This window comes from Eretmochelys imbricata, chromosome 24, assembly GCF_965152235.1.
Source record: "Eretmochelys imbricata isolate rEreImb1 chromosome 24, rEreImb1.hap1, whole genome shotgun sequence".
Classification (NCBI taxonomy): domain Eukaryota; kingdom Metazoa; phylum Chordata; order Testudines; family Cheloniidae; genus Eretmochelys; species Eretmochelys imbricata.
Window position 1 is genome coordinate 7,700,171 of NC_135595.1, and position 21,233 is coordinate 7,721,403.

Consider the following 21,233-nt stretch of genomic DNA (forward strand, 5'->3'; position numbering starts at 1 on the left):
TGAACAAAAACCACTTTATTGACAAGAGTAGGACGCTCATTTATTATGTAAACAAGCAAGCCTGATGCTAGCACCATGTTTAAAGTCTAGGCTTTGTTTTACATTAGCTTCCACTTCAACCCTAATTCAGTCTGAACAAGATTTTAAATACAGTGAAGACTAACATACCTCATTTTGCTGAAAACCCAAAATTTAATATGAAACTATTGTGCATACAGAGGGAATCAACTGGCTCAGTTCAAAAAAAAAAAAAAAATTAATACCAGATTACTCCCTGCAAGCCTGTCCAGAGTGAATGTGAGAAATAGCTACTGAAGGATTGAATTGAGTATGTCAAATTAATGGATTCATGGTGCTAACTGCAGATTCAATCCAATTTAGTTGTTTTATTTAGTTTGAGAAAATGCTTACATTCAAATTAGCTTAGTTTTGAATCAAGACTAAAAAATAGGTCAAAATAAAACATGACTAGGAAATAGCCAACAGTGGCTTCCAGAACACTCACCCAGCCATTAAAGAGTCAGGAATAATCCAAAGATTAAAACAATCTAATAAAAAAACCAAAAACTCGTGCTGCGGCCAGCAAGTCATAGGGAACACAGGCATCAGTCACATAGCCAAACTTCGCCAGAGAAGCCTAGCAGTTTTACTAGAGTACATGAGGAAGAGACACTTTGTGGAAGTCAGGATAAGAGAGAAGCAAAAAAGGAAATGCTGTGTACAGCATTTCAATAAAGGGATCTGGACTCACTCTAGCCATCTCTCTCAAGAGATCATCTCTGTAAAAATGTACATATTTTACAGTTTTATAGACATTTACAAAGTTCTCTGTACAAGCCTCCCCACCCCCTGCGAAGTTGTTTTTTTTGTTTGTTTTTTTACATACTTACAACTGCACTCCCTCTCTTTATGACTGCAGGTGTTCTTTGAGAGTCATAACAGAGGTGGCAAATAATGGCCTAAGGAGCTCTACTGGCAGCCTGTTAAAGTTGGCTAGCTACAGCAAGGTCAGGGCTTCTCAGCTTTCAAGATGACTGTACCCCTTTTCACTGCTGATGGAATGTAGGCATATTTCAGCAAAAGTTCCACTCATAGCTGGTATATCTGGTTATACCCAGAATATACCTTTTTGCACTTCTAACTCAAGACACAAGCCACAAACTTAGAGACTCAATGGGTCCACAGGACCCTAGTCCACATTTCCAGTGAGCTATGATCACAACTCAGAGCGAAGGAAATGAAACTCATTCCGTATACAGCCATCATACCAAAACTAATAAAAGCCTCTAGACAGTCCGGAGTAAGAGCCGCTGGTGCTTTGTTGACTTGAACAGGAGCTGTTCCCCTTAGTGACAAGACTGCACTTAAAAACAGTACTCTTAGCATCCTTTCACAAGGCTCTTCAAGGAAGCAGTATTACTTGCTTCATTTTCTGTTCTCTTTAGCAAAAAAATCCTCTTGTTGGTACTCTCAGTCAGACTGCACCACACTACCCTTTCAGGGGGGAAGGGGAGGGAGGGGGAAGTCACTCAGTGAGATTCCCAGATGTTATTCTCTATGTTCCCTTGAAGTACAGTGTCATAGGTATTCTTTCACAGCAGGAAGTGTGCAGTTCACTAACTCCAGATGCAAAGGAGAGCTAGTCCACCTCGCATTTAGGTCATTTATATCATTCCATGGCTCATCGCATCATGTAGGCCAAGCTTGCTCCCAGTCCAGCAAAGCCTGCAAAAGCCACCAGAACATTCCTGATGCTACCTTCTAGATCCTCTACACGGAAGAATTCAACAAATCCCTCCTGGAAGAAAGAAGTGAATTATTAATGTCTAACATTAGCCATTTACCTGGGGTGGGGTGGGGGTGGGGAAGGGGGGGAAGAGGAAAAAGAGGTGCTCACAATGCAATTTGTCTTTATGAAGTTCTCATAACAGTAGCATCCCTGCACACCACCAACTGGGGACTAATCATGACAAACTTGTACCAAATACAGAAGCAATTCAGTACATTCTACCTGATTAAGGGAACCTGTCTAGTGGCTTGAGTGTGGAATTTGGCTCTAATTGCAGAATACTCATGGCATGACAGAACTCAATTCACCTTTGCACCTTCTGATTCCTATCTTTAATTTGGGGATAATGTCCACAGGGCTTTCAGATGAAAAGTGCTCTAAGTGCAGAGTAACATCATAAAACACCATGTATCTTTATTACACCAATTAAGTGATTCATAATCCGCTTGCACTGCTCCAGCCAGTAGTTTTAAGTGGATTGGTAAATCATCCTGTATACCTTAGGCATGTACAAGCACAGGTGTCACCAAGTGTCAGCCAGAGATAGGCAATTACTACTAGACTTATGGACAACTTCATTAACCACATTCAGTCCCTGCAATCTCTCACTTACCCAGCCTCTTTGGTTAACTAGCCAATCTCGTTTGCCTGTGACAAGCACATCTGTGATGATCCCTGCTAGTGTGTTGATGCAATTCTCCTGGTTTATGCTCTTCAGGTGTTTTGCAACAAAGGCACCAAAAGAGATGAGTGTCACAATTCTACCCCAGTTTGTTACTCCATCATTGAAAACATGGGTTGCAACGGCAGTCACTGACTTCAGATCCTCCTCGTTCTTGATGTCTAGCTTCCGAAGCATTCCTGAAGTAAGAGATTAGCAGAAGAACATAGTGAGTTACTTTTGTAGTCTCAGTGTAAGCAACTGCAAATACTATACAATAGGTCGCATAAACACCAGCAAAATATCTGCCTTAAAGGCTAGACAACTACTGTATATCCTTCCTCCCAAGAGGAAGAGAGGAAGATGGAGAAACCATTATCTCCATGCATGCAGGCATTAAGTCTGAAAGCTTTAGTACACAATTATATTAGCATGAGCTATTTTAGTTAATTAAATTCTTTTTGAGACAGGGACCTAAAATAAAAGCACTGTGACACTGCACACTTAAGCTTTGGGAAAAACCTCTGTATTAGCCAAATCACAGTACCCTCCTCCTCACTGGATTTAGAATGACAGATCAAACAAAACCAGTTTCTTTTCAGCCTGTCTTTTGGCCTCTCCTTGAACAGGCTAGGTGAGTTAGAACAATTATGAAACTGTCACTCCTTTATTATGTTTATTAAAAGGAAGTCCAACCATTCTGATCCCAGGGCTCCCTTGATGAATTAGCATAAATTAGACATTTGAAGCTACTTTCTTGTTATAGTTAACATTTACAGGATTCTTCTCCAATATTAGTTCCCTATTCAGCACCAGGAGTTAAAAGATTAGTTATCCAAAAATACTGGTTTATCCCAGCATTACTCAAACTCATGAAAGAGGTACCATAATTTATTCAGGTGGCTTAATGCCAACTGTAAAGGCTAATGAATTCTATTCCCAGGGAACTAAACCCATTTAAAGTCCTTATCTTCTTTGATCTTAGTAAAAATATAACCCTGTGGAAAGTCTACAGTATCTCAAATACTTTAGACTCTTCTAAAATTTAATGAGTTATTTGAACTCTCTCTTCAAAAAAGAAAAAAAAGTTACAATATTGCTCAAAAGTAGGAGTTTTGGGACTTCATATTATGGTAAGTACTGTAACATGTGACTTACACAAATTTCATGAAAAAAGTTTTCAAAGTCTGGCATTTCAATAGAACCTGACGAACTCAGAGCTTAAGGTAAAACTGAAATTCTGTTTTGCTATTACTCAGACACTAGAATAGAATTGAAGAAAAATGTGACCTTCAGAAATTCCCAGAAATTTCAGACTGGAGTATTACTAATCAAGAAGATACAGGACACCCAGCCATGGACGTGGACTTTAGCGTTCAAATTTCTGTAGCTATTTTAAGACTATTGTACAGCATTACACACTCAGGGTGAAGCTGGTGTAAAATGCTAGAATAGTGTAATGAGAGATAGAAGTCAGAATAAATACTTGCTAGCACTTCTGTTCTACTGCAGCCTAGAAAACGAAGGCGACTAATCCATAACTGGCTAACCTTTGGACAAGATTTACAATATATTTGCATGTTTGCCCACTTTCTGCACCCTACTATGGTTAATATGTGACAATCTAGTTTTGCAGAAGTTAAAGGGTTTTCCCCACCCTCTAGATAAACAAGGTTTAGTTTCGTTTTTGAAGAAACTAAGGTTATTCTTTCCCAACGGCTTCTGAAAGAATGCCCCGTAACTGGTGCCAAGAGCCCCGCAGCCCAGCCTGCTGCATTCAGCTGACCCCTCTCCCAGCCCTGCTTCCCGGGGCGGAGTCTCCAGTCCCTAGATCAGTAGTTGGCAACTTTTTTCCATTTGCGGACCCCCCCTCGGATATCTTGCAGGGCGCCCAGCTGCGGAGCAGAGGTTGAAAACCACTGGCCTATGGCAAGGCCAGCCTGGCGCGGACCCTTTAGCCACAGGGGTCCACGGAGCACAGACTGAAACACCCCCGAGGTGACTCAACAACCGCTGCCTGATACAGGCCACCAGCAAGGTCCCCACCTCCGCTCGGCAGAGGGGGGCCCGCAGCGCGGGAACGCCCCCCCCGGCAGCTCCCCTCAACTGGGATCCAGCCAACAGCGGCAGGCCCCAGCCGGAACCCGGCTCCCCCAGGCCCCCGCCTCTCCAGAGCCGGGGCCAACTAGGAGCAACCCGGGTCCGCCCCCGCCCCCGCCGCCATCTTGGACGCCGCCGCCCCCCTCGCCCCGCCCCTCTTCCCCCCCGGGCGGCCCGGCCCCGCCCCTCACCTTGGAAGGCGATCTGGTGCTTCTCCATGACGCCGTCGCCGACCCTCCGCAGCGTCCCCAGCGCCTTTTCCATGGCGGCGGGGCCCGCGCCTCGCGGCCCGCTCGGCACCCGCTTGTGGAGCTTCTTGCCGCCGGGCGCGCCGAGCTCCGCGGCCTCCCGCAGGTAGCGGCTGATGAGCTCCAGCGAGTCCCGGTACAGCCCGTCCAGGTCGTCGTCGTCCTCCGCGGGCGGGGGTGCCAGGCAAGGAGCCGGCGGCGGACGGCGACGGGCCCATCCTCTCGGCGTCGGGGTCGCAGCCGTCCAGTTCCTCTTCCGGCCGCCAGAGCGAGGCCGGCCGGGGCCCCACGGCCACCAGAGCCGGCGCGGGGGCGGCGGGGGAGCCGCTCCGCGCGCGGGGCCCCTCGCCAATCAGCGCGCGGGCCCCCTCAGAGCGGCCGTTGGGACCCCAAGCGGCTCCGCCAATCAGCGGCGCCGGCCGGCCGGCCTCCGCCGGAGGGCCGGGGTCCCGCGCGCCTGGGGCGGGAGGGCCCCCCGCGCCGCTCGGGGAGTCCGGCGGGGAGGGGGCCAGCGCCGGGCCGCTCCCGCAGTACAGGTTGAGGCCGATCACCGCGTTCCGCTTTAACGCCAACATGGCGCCGTCTGCACCCAGGTCGGACAATCAGTGAAGGCGGGCGGGGGCAGCGCCGTATATATAGGAGAGGGCGGGCCCCACAGGCCAGAAGGGGAAGTGATGAATGGACTGGCTCATCGAAGGCGGGGCCTGAGGAAGCGCTGGCGGGGGGTGGGGGGGCTGGCTGTGATGAATGAGTGGGGGGGGGCGGCGTGGAGGGGAGCACGGAGGCAGGAAAGGGGGGGAGGAGGCAGGAGAGTCTGGTTTGGGGAGGGGGAGGGGAGAACCAAGGAGGGGAGAAGGGGGGGAGGGATCCAGACAGCGATGGAAAAATCCAGCCTCGCTGGCTTTGCGCCTCCTGCGGGTGGGAGGGGGGAAGCTACTCTCTGAATGCCTGTGGGTTTCCCCACGCTGTTCCCGGAGAGGGGACATATTTTGGTTCTCTTTTAAAGAAAAGAGAGAGAGAGAAAAGGGCAATTCTGGACTTTCCAATTGTTCTCACCGCAGATCTATCAATCCTTAAACTTTAAAAAAAAAAAAAAAAAAAAAAAGGGTGGGGGGGACCCCAGATCATAAAATGTTCCCCTCGTGGGGGGTGGGAGGGGGGAAAAAAAAACCACCAGCATTTAGAACCAAAAAAGAGCACTAAACGGGTAGGCGATGCCTGCGTTCTTGTTAGCGTCATTGCAAGGTTGGTCCCAAACAAGCCCACTTTACAGGGTGCTACGTAAAAGGCTTACTTACAGGCCTCGCTTCAAACCATCGTCAGGGAAGTGCAGCCTTCTCTGGGATGAATCCTGCAAGCCGCTTAACAGCGCACAGCAACATCGTACCCAATTTCAGGACAGGGAGTGAAGGAAAGCATTGTAGCCAATGGAAAATGAAGGAACTGTGCAGGGTATAAGTGTCAGATTAGGAATACAATGAAGACACCAGGGATAACACACTGAGGATATGTCTACATTAGAGCTGCTACAGCAGCACAGCTATATACTTATGATGTTAATATTGTATATTATATATCATGGGTAAGAAATATTCAGTAAGCCAGATGTTTTTTGCACAAAAGCAATTTACTAGGTCACAATAGGCCATCAAGGTCTACCAATGGGTCGTGAGCCCAAAAAAGTTGAGAATCACTGCCCTAAGTGCCCCAGTATTGCCAAGGTGGACTACACCAAGTAGGGGGAATGAATTGTTTAGAGTAGGGGTCTCAAACTGGGAGTTGGGACCCCTCAGGGGGTCATAAGGTTATTACATGGGGGGGTCACGAGCTGCCAGCCTCCACCCCAAACCCCACTTTGCCTCCAGCATGTATAATGGTGTTAAATACACAAAACAAGTTTTTTTAATTTATGGGGGGGGTCGCACTCAGAGGCTTGATATGTGAAAGGGGTTACCAGTACAAAATTTTTTGAGAACCACTGGTTTAGAGGTATAATTACGAGACATGTGGTGAAATTGAGCTAGATTTAACAGGTGGTGGAATAGCATCCCAAGCGAGGTGCTGGAAATGTCATTGCTTGAGAGTTATAGCTACACTGGACAAAACACTAGAAAATGTGGTGTATGGAATACCATGACTCTTATGTGGCTAGATCAGACCAAATACATCTTTTCCAGTTTCTGTGATTTCATGGGAAGGATTACTGTGCAAACCTAATGCTGCCTGCTCTTGTCTACACTGGAACATTTCCCTTAACAATTTCCACCATTGTAACCATCATTATTATTAATTACCTCTACTTGCAGTAGCAACTAGCAGCCCCAGTCACAGACCAGGACCCTGTTGTGATAGGTGCTGTGCTGTGCACAGGACAAAAAGGTGATCACTGCTCCAAAGAGCTGACAATCTAAGTAATGGTGCATCGCTACTGGTGTGTACTGTACTGTCCCAGATACTAAGTGTGATATGCAAGCTATCACTTAAATCCACTTCTGTACCAAATGACTGGAGGAGAGCTAATACGACACTACTTTTTTTAAAAGGCTCCAGAGGCGATCGTGGCAATTACAGGCCGGTAAGCCCAACTTCAGTACCGGGCAAATTGGTTGAAACTATAGTAAAGGACAGAATTATCAGACACATAGATGAGCATGATTTGCTGGGGAAGAGTGAACACAGCTTCTGTAAAGAGAAATCATGCCTCACCAATCTATTAGAATTCTTGGAGGGGGTCAACAAACGTGGACAAGGGTGATCCAGTGGACTGTACTTGGATTTTCAGAAAGCCTTTCACAAGGTCCCTCATGAATGATTCTTAAGCTAAGTAAGCAGACATGGGATAAGAGGGAAGGTCCTCTCATGGATCAATAACTGGTTGAAAGACAGGAATCAGAGGGTAAAAATAAATGGCCAGTTTTTAGAATGGAAAGAGGTAACTAGTGGTGTCCACCAGGGCTCTGTACTGGGACCAGTGCTGTTCAAACATGTTCATAAATGATCTGGAAAAAGGGGTAAACAGAGGTAGCAAAATTTAAGATGATACAAATTACTCAAGATAGTTAAGTCCAAAGCAGTCTGTGAAGAGTTACAAAGGATCTCGCAAATCTGTTTGACTGGGTGACAAAATGGCAGATGAAATTCAATGTTGATAAATGCAAAGTAATGCACATTGGAAAATAACCCAACTGTATATGCAAAATAATGGGATCTAAATAAGCTCTCACCACTCAAGAAACAAATCTTGGAGTCACTGTGGATAGTTCTCTGAAAATAGCCGCTCAATGTGCAGCAAAAAGAAAAGGAATACTTGTGGCACCTTAGAGACTAACAAATTTATTAGTCTCTAAGGTGCCACAAGTCCTCCTTTTCTTTTTGCGGATACAGACTAACACGGCTGCTACTCTGAAACCTGTCAATGTGCAGCAGCAGTGAAACAGGTAATGTTAGGAACCATTAGAAAGGGATAGACAATAAGACAGAAAATATCATAATGCCACTCTATAAATCCATGGTATGCCCACACCTTGAATACTGTATGCAGTTGTGGTCATCCCATCTCAAAAATGAAAAATTAGAATCGGAAAAGGTACAGAGAAGGGCAACAAAAATGATTAAGGGTATGAAACAGCTTCCATATGAGGAGAGATTAAAAAGAGTTTGGAAAAGAGATGACTAAGGGGAGGATATGACAGAGGTCTATAAAATCATGAATGGTGTGGAGAAAGTGAATAAGGAAGTGTTATTTACTTCCAGGGATCACCCAATATAATTAATAGGCAGCAGGTTTAAAACTAACAAAAGGAAGTACTTCTTCACACAACACACAGTCAACCAGGGGATGTTGTGAAGGTCAAAACTACAACTGGATTCAGAAAAGAATGTGATATGTTCCTGGAGGATAGGTCCATCAATGGGTATTAGTCAAGATGGTCAGGAATGCAACTCCATTGTCTAGGTGTCCCTAGCCTCTGACTGCCAGAAACTGGGAGTGGACGATGGCAATGGAGGTGTGAGGGGGAGATCACTCAGTGATTGCCACATCTGTTCATTCCTTCTGAAGCCCCTGACATTAGCCACTGTCCAAAGACAGGACACTGAACTGGACGGACCATTGGCCTGACCCAGTGTGGCTGCTCTGATGCTCGTATGTTACTCCCTGATCTGTAACAGTCACTGGGCAGTGGGATATACCCATGGGCAGCGGGTGAACCCCCATTTTGGGGAGGCTAACCTGCTGGCCCTGCCCCTTCCACCCAAGGCCCCGACCCTTGCATACCAGAGCCCCAAAACCTGTCCCTTGATCCCAGAGCTAGGCCGAGCTGCTCCCGCCCCCCCCCCCAAGTGCCAGGCCAGCCCCAACACCAGGTTGAGTCAAGTCGTGCCCCAGAACGCCAGGCCGAGCCACTGCCTCCTGCCTGAGCACTGGGCTGAGCCGCCCCCCACCCCTGTGCCGGGCAGAGCCGGCGCCCCACCTCCCATCCAAGCTGGTGGCCCCAGTGCCTGGCCAAGCCACCTCACTCCCCCGCCAACCCCCTGCACCTGCTGCTTGCTCTCAGTGTCCCTCCTCACTCCCCTGCCCTCGAGGAGCAGCGGGGACTTGGGGGGCGGGAAGTGGAGTGCAGGTAGGCAGCAGCAGGGTTGGGGGGGGCCTGAAGAGGCAGGGTCACCACAGCCCAGGTGTGCCGGGGTGGGGGCAGCTGTGCCAGGGAAGGCAAAGCCTTCCCTGACCTTTTATACCCGCCATCCATGGGTATACCACATAATGAAGCCCACAGATATGAACACCACATCATGGAGACCTACTTGTCCTTGAGTTACACAGATAGTATGCAGTCCTGTCTATACTAGCACCCCACCACAGCAATGGTGAGAAATCAAACTCCTCAGGTGCACATTGCCTTTCTGGTCTGGAGTGGGGAATGAAGAGGTGAAATGAGAGCAAGCTGTGGAGAGGGGATTTACTCCAGATGACTGTTTCTCCCCTCCCTTTGCATGGTTGTGAGCATTCAGAAAGGCTTTGAAGTAGGTTTTGCATTTAACACTTGGCTGATGAGAGGGGTGGGGAGGGTTGCCATTCACACCTCCGCAGCTGCAGTTGTTACTTTGGTTACATCTACACTAGAGACCTTGCTGTGGCACATCGGTACCTATGCAGCTTCACCGATGTAAGATCTCTTGTGTAGCTACTCTATGTTGATGGGAGAGAGTTTTCCCATCAACAGAATTAAACCACCTCCAACAAGCAGTGGTAGCTATGGCCGTGGGAGAAGTTCCTAAAAGGCCTTACACATCCCCCAAGCTGCCATTCCCACTGCGGCATTATAAAAACACGCAAGTAAGCAGGAGAGAGGTCCACGTGTGTAAACTAGTGCAGTGTTCAGGGTGCAAGCTCGAGCTCTGACCTTGGGCAAATCACTTAGGACATATCTACATGGGGACAGAAAGTGAAGCTAAATCCAGTGTAGCTGGACTGGAGCGAACCCCAGCTGTAGACTAAGGAAGGTGGGAGTGACACTGATGTAGTTCATCCCATCTTGAAACCCCACAGTAAGCTGCACTGCTACAAATCACAGCTTATTTTATGCCCCAGTGCATCTAGACAAGGAGATTTGCCCTGATGGCTCTTCACCAGTGTCTGTCATTGTGGTAAATCCCAAGCGAAGAGAGTCCTGAGGTTCAGAACACAGGTTCTGGGAGGTGTGCACAATCCAGAGGGAAGAGAAGACTAAACACCAGAATGGAACTGATTGAAGGAGATGTCTGAAGTGAAGAGGATTTGTGGGCCATCAGGGAGGTGAGAAAAGGGGAACCCTGCACCTGGAAGAAGCCTGCCATGGGGTCAGAGAAGGGGCTGTGAACCATGCCACTAATAATACATTCATTTGTTTTTCATTTGATAGTCCGAGCACACTCTACAAGGGTAAATAAGTATTATTGTCTCCATTTTATGGATGGGAAAACAAGCCCAGAGAGGGGAAGGGACTTGCACAAAGATCAGCAGCAGAGGCAGGAGTAGAACCCAGGAGTCCTGATGCCCAGGCCCTTGCTTTCTCTGACGGCTAGACCACACTGCCTCCAACTAGACAGCCACATGCAATTTGACATGAGTGAAATAATCGCTTTGTTCTTCCCCCTTAAGCAGACGTTAAGATTAAGCTAGGAAAATACTTTAGGAAAATGCTGCTATGCAATAAACATGGATTGGTTTTGTGTTCAAGCTTTGAGCCTGGAGGAGATGAGAGGATGCCTGAGTTCAGAAGAAAACAGCATGACTCAGATCTGTATCTAACATAGCTCACATTCCTCTGCAAATGGAGGGGGCAATCTCTCACTCACCGAAGGCGTAGTTAATCACTGGTGAAATAAAGTAGACCTAGCAGTCACAGGCACTCTTTATTTGGTGCAAATCACTTCCTTTGCAACAATGGTCTAATGAGGGAGCATGGTAGGGTTCAAGACAAGCACTTCTGTGAATGAGCAAAATCATTAGGACGCTACCAACTTCCCTTTACCCCTCCGTCTCCCCCAGTTTGGAGGGAGAGCCCTTCAAGCCCTGACTAGAACCAGTATGGGGTGCAGAGCGTCAAATCAGCATCCCATGGATTGAAAGATCATCTTGTTTAGTTTGTCCCTGTCTCTGCTCACTTTTGGTCTGTATTTATTATTGGCAGTAAGGATTTGCTTCTTGAAGGCAGCTGTGTGGCACAGCTGTGCCCTGCTGTTTCGGTTGAATGCAGTATTTTTCACTTCCTGTCTTAAGCTCTCGGATGGTGTGAGGCATGCTCTTAAACAGCTGGCGTATTTTAGGGGTCCGTGATGATTCTTGTCCAATGCTGTAGGAGCAGGATGAATGAAAGGTGCTCTATCAATGCCAAATATTATTTGATAGACAGCAGAAGAGGCCGGATAATGGAAGCTAAGCCTTGATACCTGGGAATTTTAGCCATCAATCACCAATCACTGGAGTAACTGCAGCCGTGCAAACCTCTGATATAGACATGCAAAACTGTTTTCAGCCACAAGTCGTAGTGATACAACTCATTCCTGCTTGATACCAGAGGCAGTTTGTCATCTTGGGGCTAGTAAAGTGGCTCAGGACTCCAGAGAGCTGGGTTCTATTTCTGACTGTACCACAGGCCTGCTTGGGCTTGGGCAAGTCATTTCCCTTCTCTGTCCTTCTATTCTCTGTCTCTTTTAGATTTTTCAGGGCAGTGAGAGACTGTTCCTATGTGGGGCCCTGATCTCGGTTGGGGCCTTCAGACAGTGCTGTAATATACATAAATATCGAAGCAAATCATGGCTCAGCCAGCCTACATTAGGAGTTTGCACTGCTGCAGCTATTCCACTGGCTGTAATTGGGGCAAATCCCCACTTTTGACTTCGAAGCCACTGCCTGGTCAAAAGCCTTTGTTTTAGAATTACCCAATACAAGTGAGCCATGTCCACACAGGCTGTGTCTACGATAGCACTTTCCTGAGCAGGGGTAGAGAACACAGGGCTAGTGGGTGGCTCCTGAACCCTGTATACCATTGCTACCAGATCATAGGAAAAAAGAACAATTACTGACCCTACAGTAATGCGGGTTCTTTGACATGTGCTCTCCACACAGATCCTATTCTTGATGTGCACATCCCCCCAGCTGTTCCAGATTGCTGGCCAAAGGAACCCAGTGTGTGTGGGGGCCGCACCTGTCCCTTGTGTCCCCTTGCGCCCCCACCTGAGGGCATAAAGAACCCAACTGTCCCTCAGTTCCTTCTCCAGTACAGAATCTGATAGGAGCAGGATGTCATAGTAGGGGGGATGGAGGCAGGCCATAGAATTCATCTTGAAGAATTATATTTCCGGTAGGGCAGTGGTTTTCAACTTGCGGCCCACAGATCACTGCGGTTCACAGACTACATTTAAGATTTCCAAAGGGGTCTGCACCTCCATTTGAAATTTTTAGGGGTCAGTCTGCAACTGAGAAAAGGTTGAAAACCACTGCTGTAGAGTAAGTAACTGTTTTCTTTGAGTGGTGGTCCAAATGGATTCCACTTTTGGTGACCAACAAGCTGCTAATTGCTTGTTGGTGCGTATTCAGTGTCCTACTTAAAAAATGCCTGCAAGATCACCTACCTAAACTGGAATCCAACCTGGAAGGGTCTAGGAAGGAACAGGGCCTTGTAAAGGCGTGACTCAAGTGCCTGTAGCCACCCTGTACATTTCAGATGCAGCAATATTCCTCAAACAAGCCCCAGAAGCTGCCTGAGCTCTAGGGTGGAGCTACCCTGGCTAACTCATAACACATCCTAACTCCTAACACATCCTTACGGTTGGAGATCCACTTGGATAACTTCTCTGTGGCTATAGGTTGCTCCTTAACACTATGAGCAAAGGCCAGTCTGAATGATCTGGTCCTGTCCACATTAAAAGAAAAGGCCTGTCTGCCATTAAGTGAGTGAATTCTAGCTTCCCCCAGGGTTGAGTGAGATTTAAGAAAGAAAGCAGGAGGAGAATGGATTGGTTCCCAAGAGCTCTGTGGCAACCTGATGTTCCTTCTCTCTTCCTGTCTCTCCTGTAATTATGGCTGAACCAACCGGCATACCTGAAGTGGCTTGATCTGTCTCTGTGGGGAGGGTGATTTAGCCTGAGAGACCAGAGCTAGTCGGAGAACAACAATTCCATTGTGCGACAAACTTTTGAGGTTTCAATATTTGTTTTCATTTCACAATGGACTAAAACCAAATACTTTTACAAGATGGGATTGTGTCTAAATGTCTGTTTTCAGCTCTGAAAGATTAGGTTTTTGATTTGGGTCTCTCTCAGTGAGCGAAGAGTTCAGGAATCTTCACATCGAAAATGTCATCAAAACAGATACATCTCTGCAAAATATCTTAGCTTTGATGGAACCATAGTGTTTTTTGATAAAAAACACGGAGTGGGAAGCGTTTCAACCAACTCCACTAGAGATAGCAGAGGAAGTAGGCTTCCTGGAGGAAGGTTAGTCAGCCCAGGGGGTCAAGTAAGGCCAAAGGGTACTGTGGTGAGGGCACTTAGGGAGTATCAGGTGCCTCAGATCCTAGCGACCGCCCCTTCCTGGCCACCCATTAGGATTGCTATGAGAGGAATTCAAGCCTCTATAATCAGGATTCCTAAGGGTGTTTCAAGCTCCTGGAATTTGAATGGAGTCCAGCCGTGGGCACACTCTCAGGGCACAGACCTTCTATCTGGAATCCTCCACTCCTGACTGTTAGAACGCACTCTCCAGCCCCCTAGCTCCTCCAGGTGCAGTGCTGACCCTTCAAGCTCCCTGGTATCACACACACCCCACTCCCAGAACTGCATCTCAAAGCTGTGAAAGCTTCTGGTTCTCCCCACCCCCAGCGACACACACTTTGTTCAATCTATCAGGTTTATGCTCTTTATAGTTAATCATGTAAAGCACAGATCATACAAACCCAAAAAGCATCCTAAACTCAAAGTCCCTCACTAGATCACTCTTTCCTTGGGACATGGTTTATGTTCAGACAGGCAGGGTCCTCCACCCCATTGCCTATCCTGCACCTGCAGCAGCCTCCTTCATCTCAGGGCTTGTCTACACGGCGACGTCAACAAAACTTTTGTCTTTCATGGGTACTTAAAAATGCCCCCCCCCGAAAGACAAAAGTTTTGCCGACACAAGTGGCAGTGTGAATGCGGCTTTATCGGCTTTATCAGGACCGCTCTCCTGCTGACAAAGCTAACGCCGCTCGCAGGGCTGGAAGTATTTTGTCGGCAATACCAACAGCTTTTGTCGCTAAAAGCTGTGTAGTGTAGACAAGTCCTTAATCTGGTGCAAGGTGTTTCCCTCCGGAGTTCCACCAAGTCCCTTTATAGAGTCTTACTAAGGTCACCTTTTGTTCTGCCTTTTGGTCATTTTACATTCATCCCAACCCTGCCTTCAGACAAGGGGAGGAACAGGAACTGGCTTCTCCCACAGAGAGCAAATCTGTTCTCCCAAGCTGTTTCACTTTGAATAGGCCTTTGAGTGCTGATTGTTCACCATTGTTTCTGGCCTGTCCGAGACATGACAACCCTGCAAACTCACAGGGGATCCATATACATAGAGGCTTTCCATGATGCAGTAATTTTATGATCTGAATTTTGGACAATAGTATGAAATTGTAAGTGATCCAGACAGAATCCTCACTTTGTCACACAGGCAGGGCGATCCCTATGACAGAGCTGCAACTACATGGCACACAACACTGTAAAGTCAATCATCAAGTGATCAAACTACTGAGGTCAGCTGGTATTGAGCAATAATCTTGATTACAGTGCCAGTCAATAGGTGGGAAACTGACATCACTACAGAAAGATGATAAGAAGGGCAGGCCCGATGCAACTGAAAGTAAAAATACTCAAATCATTATGTCATAGAAGACGCCAAGAAAGTAGCTTTACAACTCTGAGGCAGTGGGATTGCCCCTCAGGGACGACAAGTCCCTGACTAGTGGATGGCCAAGTGACTCTCTGCCTATATATTAATCATTTCCTTTTCAAACTAGCAATAAAACTTCAGGCTTGGTGGCTGCAGGAAATCCTAAGCCTGGAGTTGTGCTGTACCCGAACATACAAGAGGCCATACTATAGGGCATGCTCCACCGAAGCACAAGAAAAGGGAAATTTGAAGGTGAGATCTGTAAAGGAAATGACTCTGACCCTGATTTTACTTTGACACTGGGTTTTACATCAGCGTAACTGCATTGAAATCAGTGGAAAACACAGTAATAGTAACCCCATCTACGTGTATGCTTCTTCACCATTGCTACCCACAGTGAAGCCGGACAGGAGGAGATTTGCCTGAGAACACCGGAACCACTGAAACTCCATTGAAATCAATGGAATTACTTCTGATTTACATTAATGCCTGAGAGGAGAATCAACTCCAATGCCTTGAAGTGGGAGGGGCAGGATTTCTGGATAAAAATAGCACAGGCCCAAGAGTGGCCTCTCAACTGCACAGTGGGAAAAGGGACAGAAAAGGAGATCCTTGGAAAGCAGTAACACTGTGTGTAGCGAGAGTGGGTAGTAAACTCCCTATGTGGAGGGGAGAAAAACCACAGCACCTGCAATTGAGCTGCATACACCACCCTTTGGACCTGATTTTCATATGGATTGAGCACCAGCACATCCCATTGATACCAACCAGAGTTGCAAGCACTCAGCAGTGCTGAAAATGAGACCTGTAACATCACAGACCATCAGAGACACGATACTGGCCTACACAATCCTAAGGTCTGATCTTGTCTGGCACTTCCTATGTTCTAGACCTAGGAGAGGATAGCCCCTATTTTGATAGCAGTGGTTTGACTGCATTCAGGATACTGCAGTCCAGCTCAAAAAAAGATACCAAACTGGCAACATCCTGCCAAGGGGTGGGGAAAGGAAGTAGAGCACAGTGCCGCCTGCTTTTTCTCAACTGCACTGCAAGCAGAACATCGGAGGGAAGCAGCATAGGTTCTAGGATCCTGAAGTCGTTGAAGCAACAAGGGTGCTAGGTGTCCAATAAAGGTTACATCGCAGAACCAATTACTTGCATCCAGGGTGGTTAAAGGAAGGCCAAGAGGCTATATGATTTGAAGGGCATCAGCAACAAGGAGAGAAAAAGCTATTAAAGTAATGGGATAAAACAGAGCGAGAAAAAATGTAGGCTGGAAACCAAGACCTGGCTACTGCTGAAGCTATGGAAAAATACAGAGGGGAGCAATGGGAATCCTGCTCATTACATTCACCACCTTTTAGCTAGACAAAGCACTCTGGAATGTTTTGCAGGGAAAAGTTCTGTGATCGGCTAGAGCAGAGGATGCACTTAATTCTCTTTGGGGTCTTGTAATCTCTATATTTCTTATTATGAGTATGTGCCACTACCATCCACTCTATGGGAGCTTCAAGCTTCATTATCAGAATGAGTCAGATAGACAAACAACCTGCACCTTGGGAAGGTAACCTTGAGCTGTTCTTTGAGCCACCTAGGCCAGATGGATGGAGCAAAATTGTGCTTTAGCGGTATAGCTTATTCCTGCCACCAAGTGAAACAAGTGATACCAGCAAAAGCAGAGGTTTTTTTGGCCAACATCTCCAACAAAAACATGAGCCAACAAAATTCTTGACCAACCTGTTCCCTTTACCCCAGACACAGCTGCATTTCTGTAGGGCCAGATGGACTGTGCCTACAGTTGTCTGGGATGAAAGATACTCGACCAGTGTAAAACTAAATATTTCTTTTAATTAAAAATTGGTTGAGCAAGCTGCATTGGGTTGACTCCCCTCTGAAGCCAGTTGAGTATACAGAACTCTGAACAGACTGGGGGTTTGTGCCAGCCCAGCTATGTCGGTCACAAATCACACCTCTGAGTGATACAACTATGCCAATAAAAGTTTGTAACATAGACGTGGCCCTAGTCACTTATCTTTTAACGGAGAGAATGTTCTTCTTGGCCTGGGGGTGGACAGCTCCTCTCCCACACCCAGGGTAAATGTAAAAGTTACACCTATCTTGCATAATTCTTCTTGTGCTGGTCTAGTTCACCAGCTCCTGTTTACCGTTTACACATGGACAATCTCTACGTAACAAACCAAAGTTTGGCACTGAACAATGCATTCCAGGCAAGTTATTTTTGCTTCAGTAGATCAAAGTGTTTCCTTTTACTGGACCAACAAACAAAGTGTCAGGCCCCCCAAGGTCCATTCTTTAGCTCTGAGGACTCTATCCTTACTGGGTATTGAATTCTTGCCACTAAAACTAATACAGGTTTAAAAAGGCTTAGGAGCTCAGAGACCATTCAGGCACCACAGGGCAAGACCTAGCACATATTTCCCATCAAGTGCTGAGCCTTGAGTACACAAACAAACATGGGCAAAGCACATACTTGGCATAAGACACAGAACAGTATGTTCTTGCCCAGGGCACAGTACAGAAACTTGCACTCATGGCCTGGCTGGGGAACAGATGAACTTGCGTTTTGAAACATCTAACAAGGATCTAATATATTTAAATAGAAAACTGATCTACAAAAGTGTCAAGTCCTCTTTATGGCTGTTTGATGGGTCTTTAATTCAGACACATATATTTCAAAGTGGCTATAAGACTGAGATGTGTTTCAGCATCAATTATAAATGTGGTGGGAAGACAGGGGGAGTTTTCATTCATTTCTCTTTCTAGCAGGAAACTTAGGTTAGACCTAACCTTCTCTCACTGAAATCAATAGGAATTTTGCCAGGATTTTAACAGGAGCAGGATTGGTCCCTATTGTAAACATGCAACCAGTCTAAGTTAAATACACACACACACACACACGTACGTGTAAAGTAAGTGCTGAGCACAGGATTGGTGTTAGGCTTTTCTAAGGTGCCTCTTCCCATGTATGCTGGTATTACTGCATATTCCCTACAAATGAAATGTAAACCCTTAGAGCTAGCCTGGTTTCAATAAGTGATGTCAGTGAAATGAAATGCTGTGATTTAATAATAGGATCTAACTGCAAAGAGAAAGACAACAGATATTAAACCTTAAAACAAATCAGAGAGGTATATTTTAAATGCAGGAGCTTATTTTCCAGTCTTAACATCAAATTCCATCACCATTGTATTAAAGTGGGTTAATACTCTTATTTTGAAAATAAGATATAAGATGATCCATGTGTCTAGGTTCAGACCCATAGCACTGCTAAACCACTGGGGATGGCTGCCTCGACTAAGCTCTGGGTTGGAAAAATTTGCATTCCCTAGGATCACAGTTCAAAATCCTGGTGGAAATCAACTCAATGCTCTGCCCTTACACAGCAGATAAAATCAGTTCCAAAGTTTTCTGTTAATAGAAGTCTTTCAAAGGAGACTTTAAATACTGAGTTACCATTAGTCACACCCACACACACTTTTACAGAACCTAGATTTCATAATGGTAGATAGATGTTGCCCCAGAATTCTTGACCAACTTCTCCCCCACATCACTGCTGGTTACTGCCCTTACCCAAACATACAGCTCCATTTCAGGGGGACCAGATGGACTGTGTCTGGTTTTTGGGGTGATCAGTGTAAAACTAAGTACTTTAGTTAAAACATTGGCTGAGGGAAGAGCTTTGTGCTGACTTCAGTCAGAACCAGATGAGTGTCAATTTCCAAATTCTTGATTAGCATCTGCCACTTAGCTCACTTGATCTCTATTATTGATTGGCCGTTTTTTTCCCCCCAATCAGTAAAGTGGGTCAGGATAGGGCACTCTAATCACTTGCACTAATATTTGCCAAAAGGGTACTTACCAGAAACGTTATATTACAGTTATAGAGATTGGAGAGTCCCATTTGCTTTCAGCTGTACTTTTGTTTTCTATTTGGTGCTATTCACATTTATCTCAAAGTGCTAAACATAGGCTGTAGCCTAAAAAGAGCAGAGGTAAAGAAGGCAGGTGTTGGTGGGATCAACACTACCGCACACAGATACCCTGAAACTGGAGATTATTCAACTGAGAGGGAAAATATTAGCCAGGACCCTTGTGTTATCCTCTTGTCTCATTCTGTGCCTTCTCCCTAGGTTCAAGCAGGAGAAAGGACCTTATATCCAGAACAAGAGAGGTAAGTTAGTAGGCTGCAGGTGAGTGCTCCATTAAGTTCTGCTTCAGAACCTTTGAAGTCAATGGGAGTCTCCAATGGGTTTTGGATCAGACCCTTGTCCATGGTAGTTACATTCCTACAATCTCAGTCTTCATATACAAGGAAACACAATGCTCAGCCCACCTTTTTCTCCATGTACCACTGGAAGGGCCACAAAAGAATGAGGAGAGAGGGAAAAAACCATCCTCCAAAGCCCCAATAGTCTACAGTGAGTCCTGACTCAACCCTAGGCCTCATAGGTATCAACTTGTCCTTGGTCCACTGCAAAATTGGAACCTTTGGCCAGATAGGGTTCTGGAACACTGCACATGGATGAAAGATTTTTAACCCCTACACGTCTCAACGGTGATGGAGAGGGGAGATTGAAAATATTGCCTCAGCCCGCTGTGATCTAATTGTAGCACAGGGGCCACATATTCTACTGTCGCGGTACACGATGGGAACCTGCACTAATGCAAGGCCCCTTCCTTGCGAGGGCCTGCTAAACTACCCTTTGCTAGACTAGACTGTGGTGGGCATACTGTCCCTAGAGCCGCCGCTAGGGGTAAGCGGACTAAGCAATTGCTTAGGGCCCTGAGCAGCTCAAGGGGGCCTCCTATTTGCTTATTATAGGGGGGGTGACTTCCTTCCCACCCCAAAAGGAACAGGGCATTAAGAAATACCATTGCAACAAACAGAAATTTAATAAGGGAAAATGTATTCCCTAGGAAAGTGCTTTTATACATCAGTTTTTTAAAAATAAACCACCTCAAAGGAGTTTCTTTCAGTGCAGTTAATTGTTACAGCAGAAACAGGAAAATAGTTTTGATGGAGGGGGAAAAAAAAAAATCAATCATATGATTTTAGAAGTGTTGTAAGTTAGTTTTGCTTAGAGGGAGAGAGAAGTGGGGGGGGGGAGGGAAGATGTTGGATTTTTTGTATCGCTAGATAAGATTAACAACATTTCTTCTGCCCCCTGCTGCTCACAAAAAGGAATGCTACAGGCTCCCTTTAAACGCTAGTGGGCTCAATTCTCCATCAGCCTGTACCTTGTACAATCATTTACACCAGTTTAAAATCGGAAAGATGGTGTTTTGCACCAATGCAAAAGACCAAATCTTCAGGACAAACCTAGCATTCCAGTCCTAAAAAACCTGAAAGACTTAATAATATTGAGACATTAACAAATCTAGTTTGCATTTCCTGCCTGTGCAATAAGATAAAGTACTCCAAAGCAAATGAATGTATTTCAGATACTGAAAGTCCCCCACTCCCAGAGAAGTATGAATGGCTCTGTGGAGCTACCGTTTACACATTTCTGCAATGCCTATTCAATCAAACTACAGCACAGCATCATCCTGTAAATACAGCCACTTTGCTCAACAAGCTTTGGTTGAAATCCTACTAACAGTGAACTGAAAGTTTCTTTGCACTTAAAAAAAAAAATCAAGATTTATAATACTTCTGTTAGCTCAGACACTGATCTATCAAAATTTCAACTGGACACAAGCGTTGTTTTTTTCCAGCCAGTAGAAACAAAAGACTACTCAGCCATTTTATCTAGGGTTTTATTCCATGACATCAATACCTTACTTATCCTCCAATAGTACCAACAGATTCAACCTTTAAGGCAAGCTCAACTTGCGATCCCTTCTATACCATAGTCCAGCAGTGGATAAATAACGGGCATGAGTGTTGGTTTGATATAATTGTGCCTTATCTGGATGCCACCCTCTCTTCAGGAAACATGATTCCACAGGAATTGCAGCAAGGAACCCTTTGGGATGAAAAGTCAGCTCTTTTTTGGGATCCTGGCATCTGGGTCT

At 46.0% G+C, this 21,233-nt stretch overlaps 2 protein-coding genes and 1 long non-coding RNA gene across 3 annotated transcripts in view; 1 reads left to right on the plus strand and 2 right to left on the minus strand.

Annotated features, from left to right (window-relative positions):
• Positions 1-5,405, minus strand: MCL1 (MCL1 apoptosis regulator, BCL2 family member). The gene is given in 4 exon segments (XM_077841097.1): positions 1-1,798; positions 2,403-2,650; positions 4,742-4,973; positions 4,975-5,405. Coding segments are annotated over 4 exon segments (996 nt in total). The 5' UTR covers positions 5,374-5,405; the 3' UTR covers positions 1-1,681.
• LOC144279548 (uncharacterized) overlaps positions 4,767-21,233 on the plus strand; it is a 23,650-nt gene continuing 7,183 nt past the window's right edge. The window contains exons 1-2 of the long non-coding RNA XR_013348683.1: positions 4,767-4,904; positions 19,349-19,389. This is a non-coding gene — a long non-coding RNA (uncharacterized LOC144279548). The remainder of the gene's footprint in view (positions 4,905-19,348; positions 19,390-21,233) is intronic.
• Positions 20,093-21,233, minus strand: part of ENSA (endosulfine alpha) — a 14,510-nt gene continuing 13,369 nt past the window's right edge. The window contains exon 4 of the mRNA XM_077841098.1: positions 20,093-21,231. Within this exon, the coding sequence (XP_077697224.1) occupies positions 21,033-21,231 (199 nt within the window). The 3' untranslated portion in view covers positions 20,093-21,032. The remainder of the gene's footprint in view (positions 21,232-21,233) is intronic.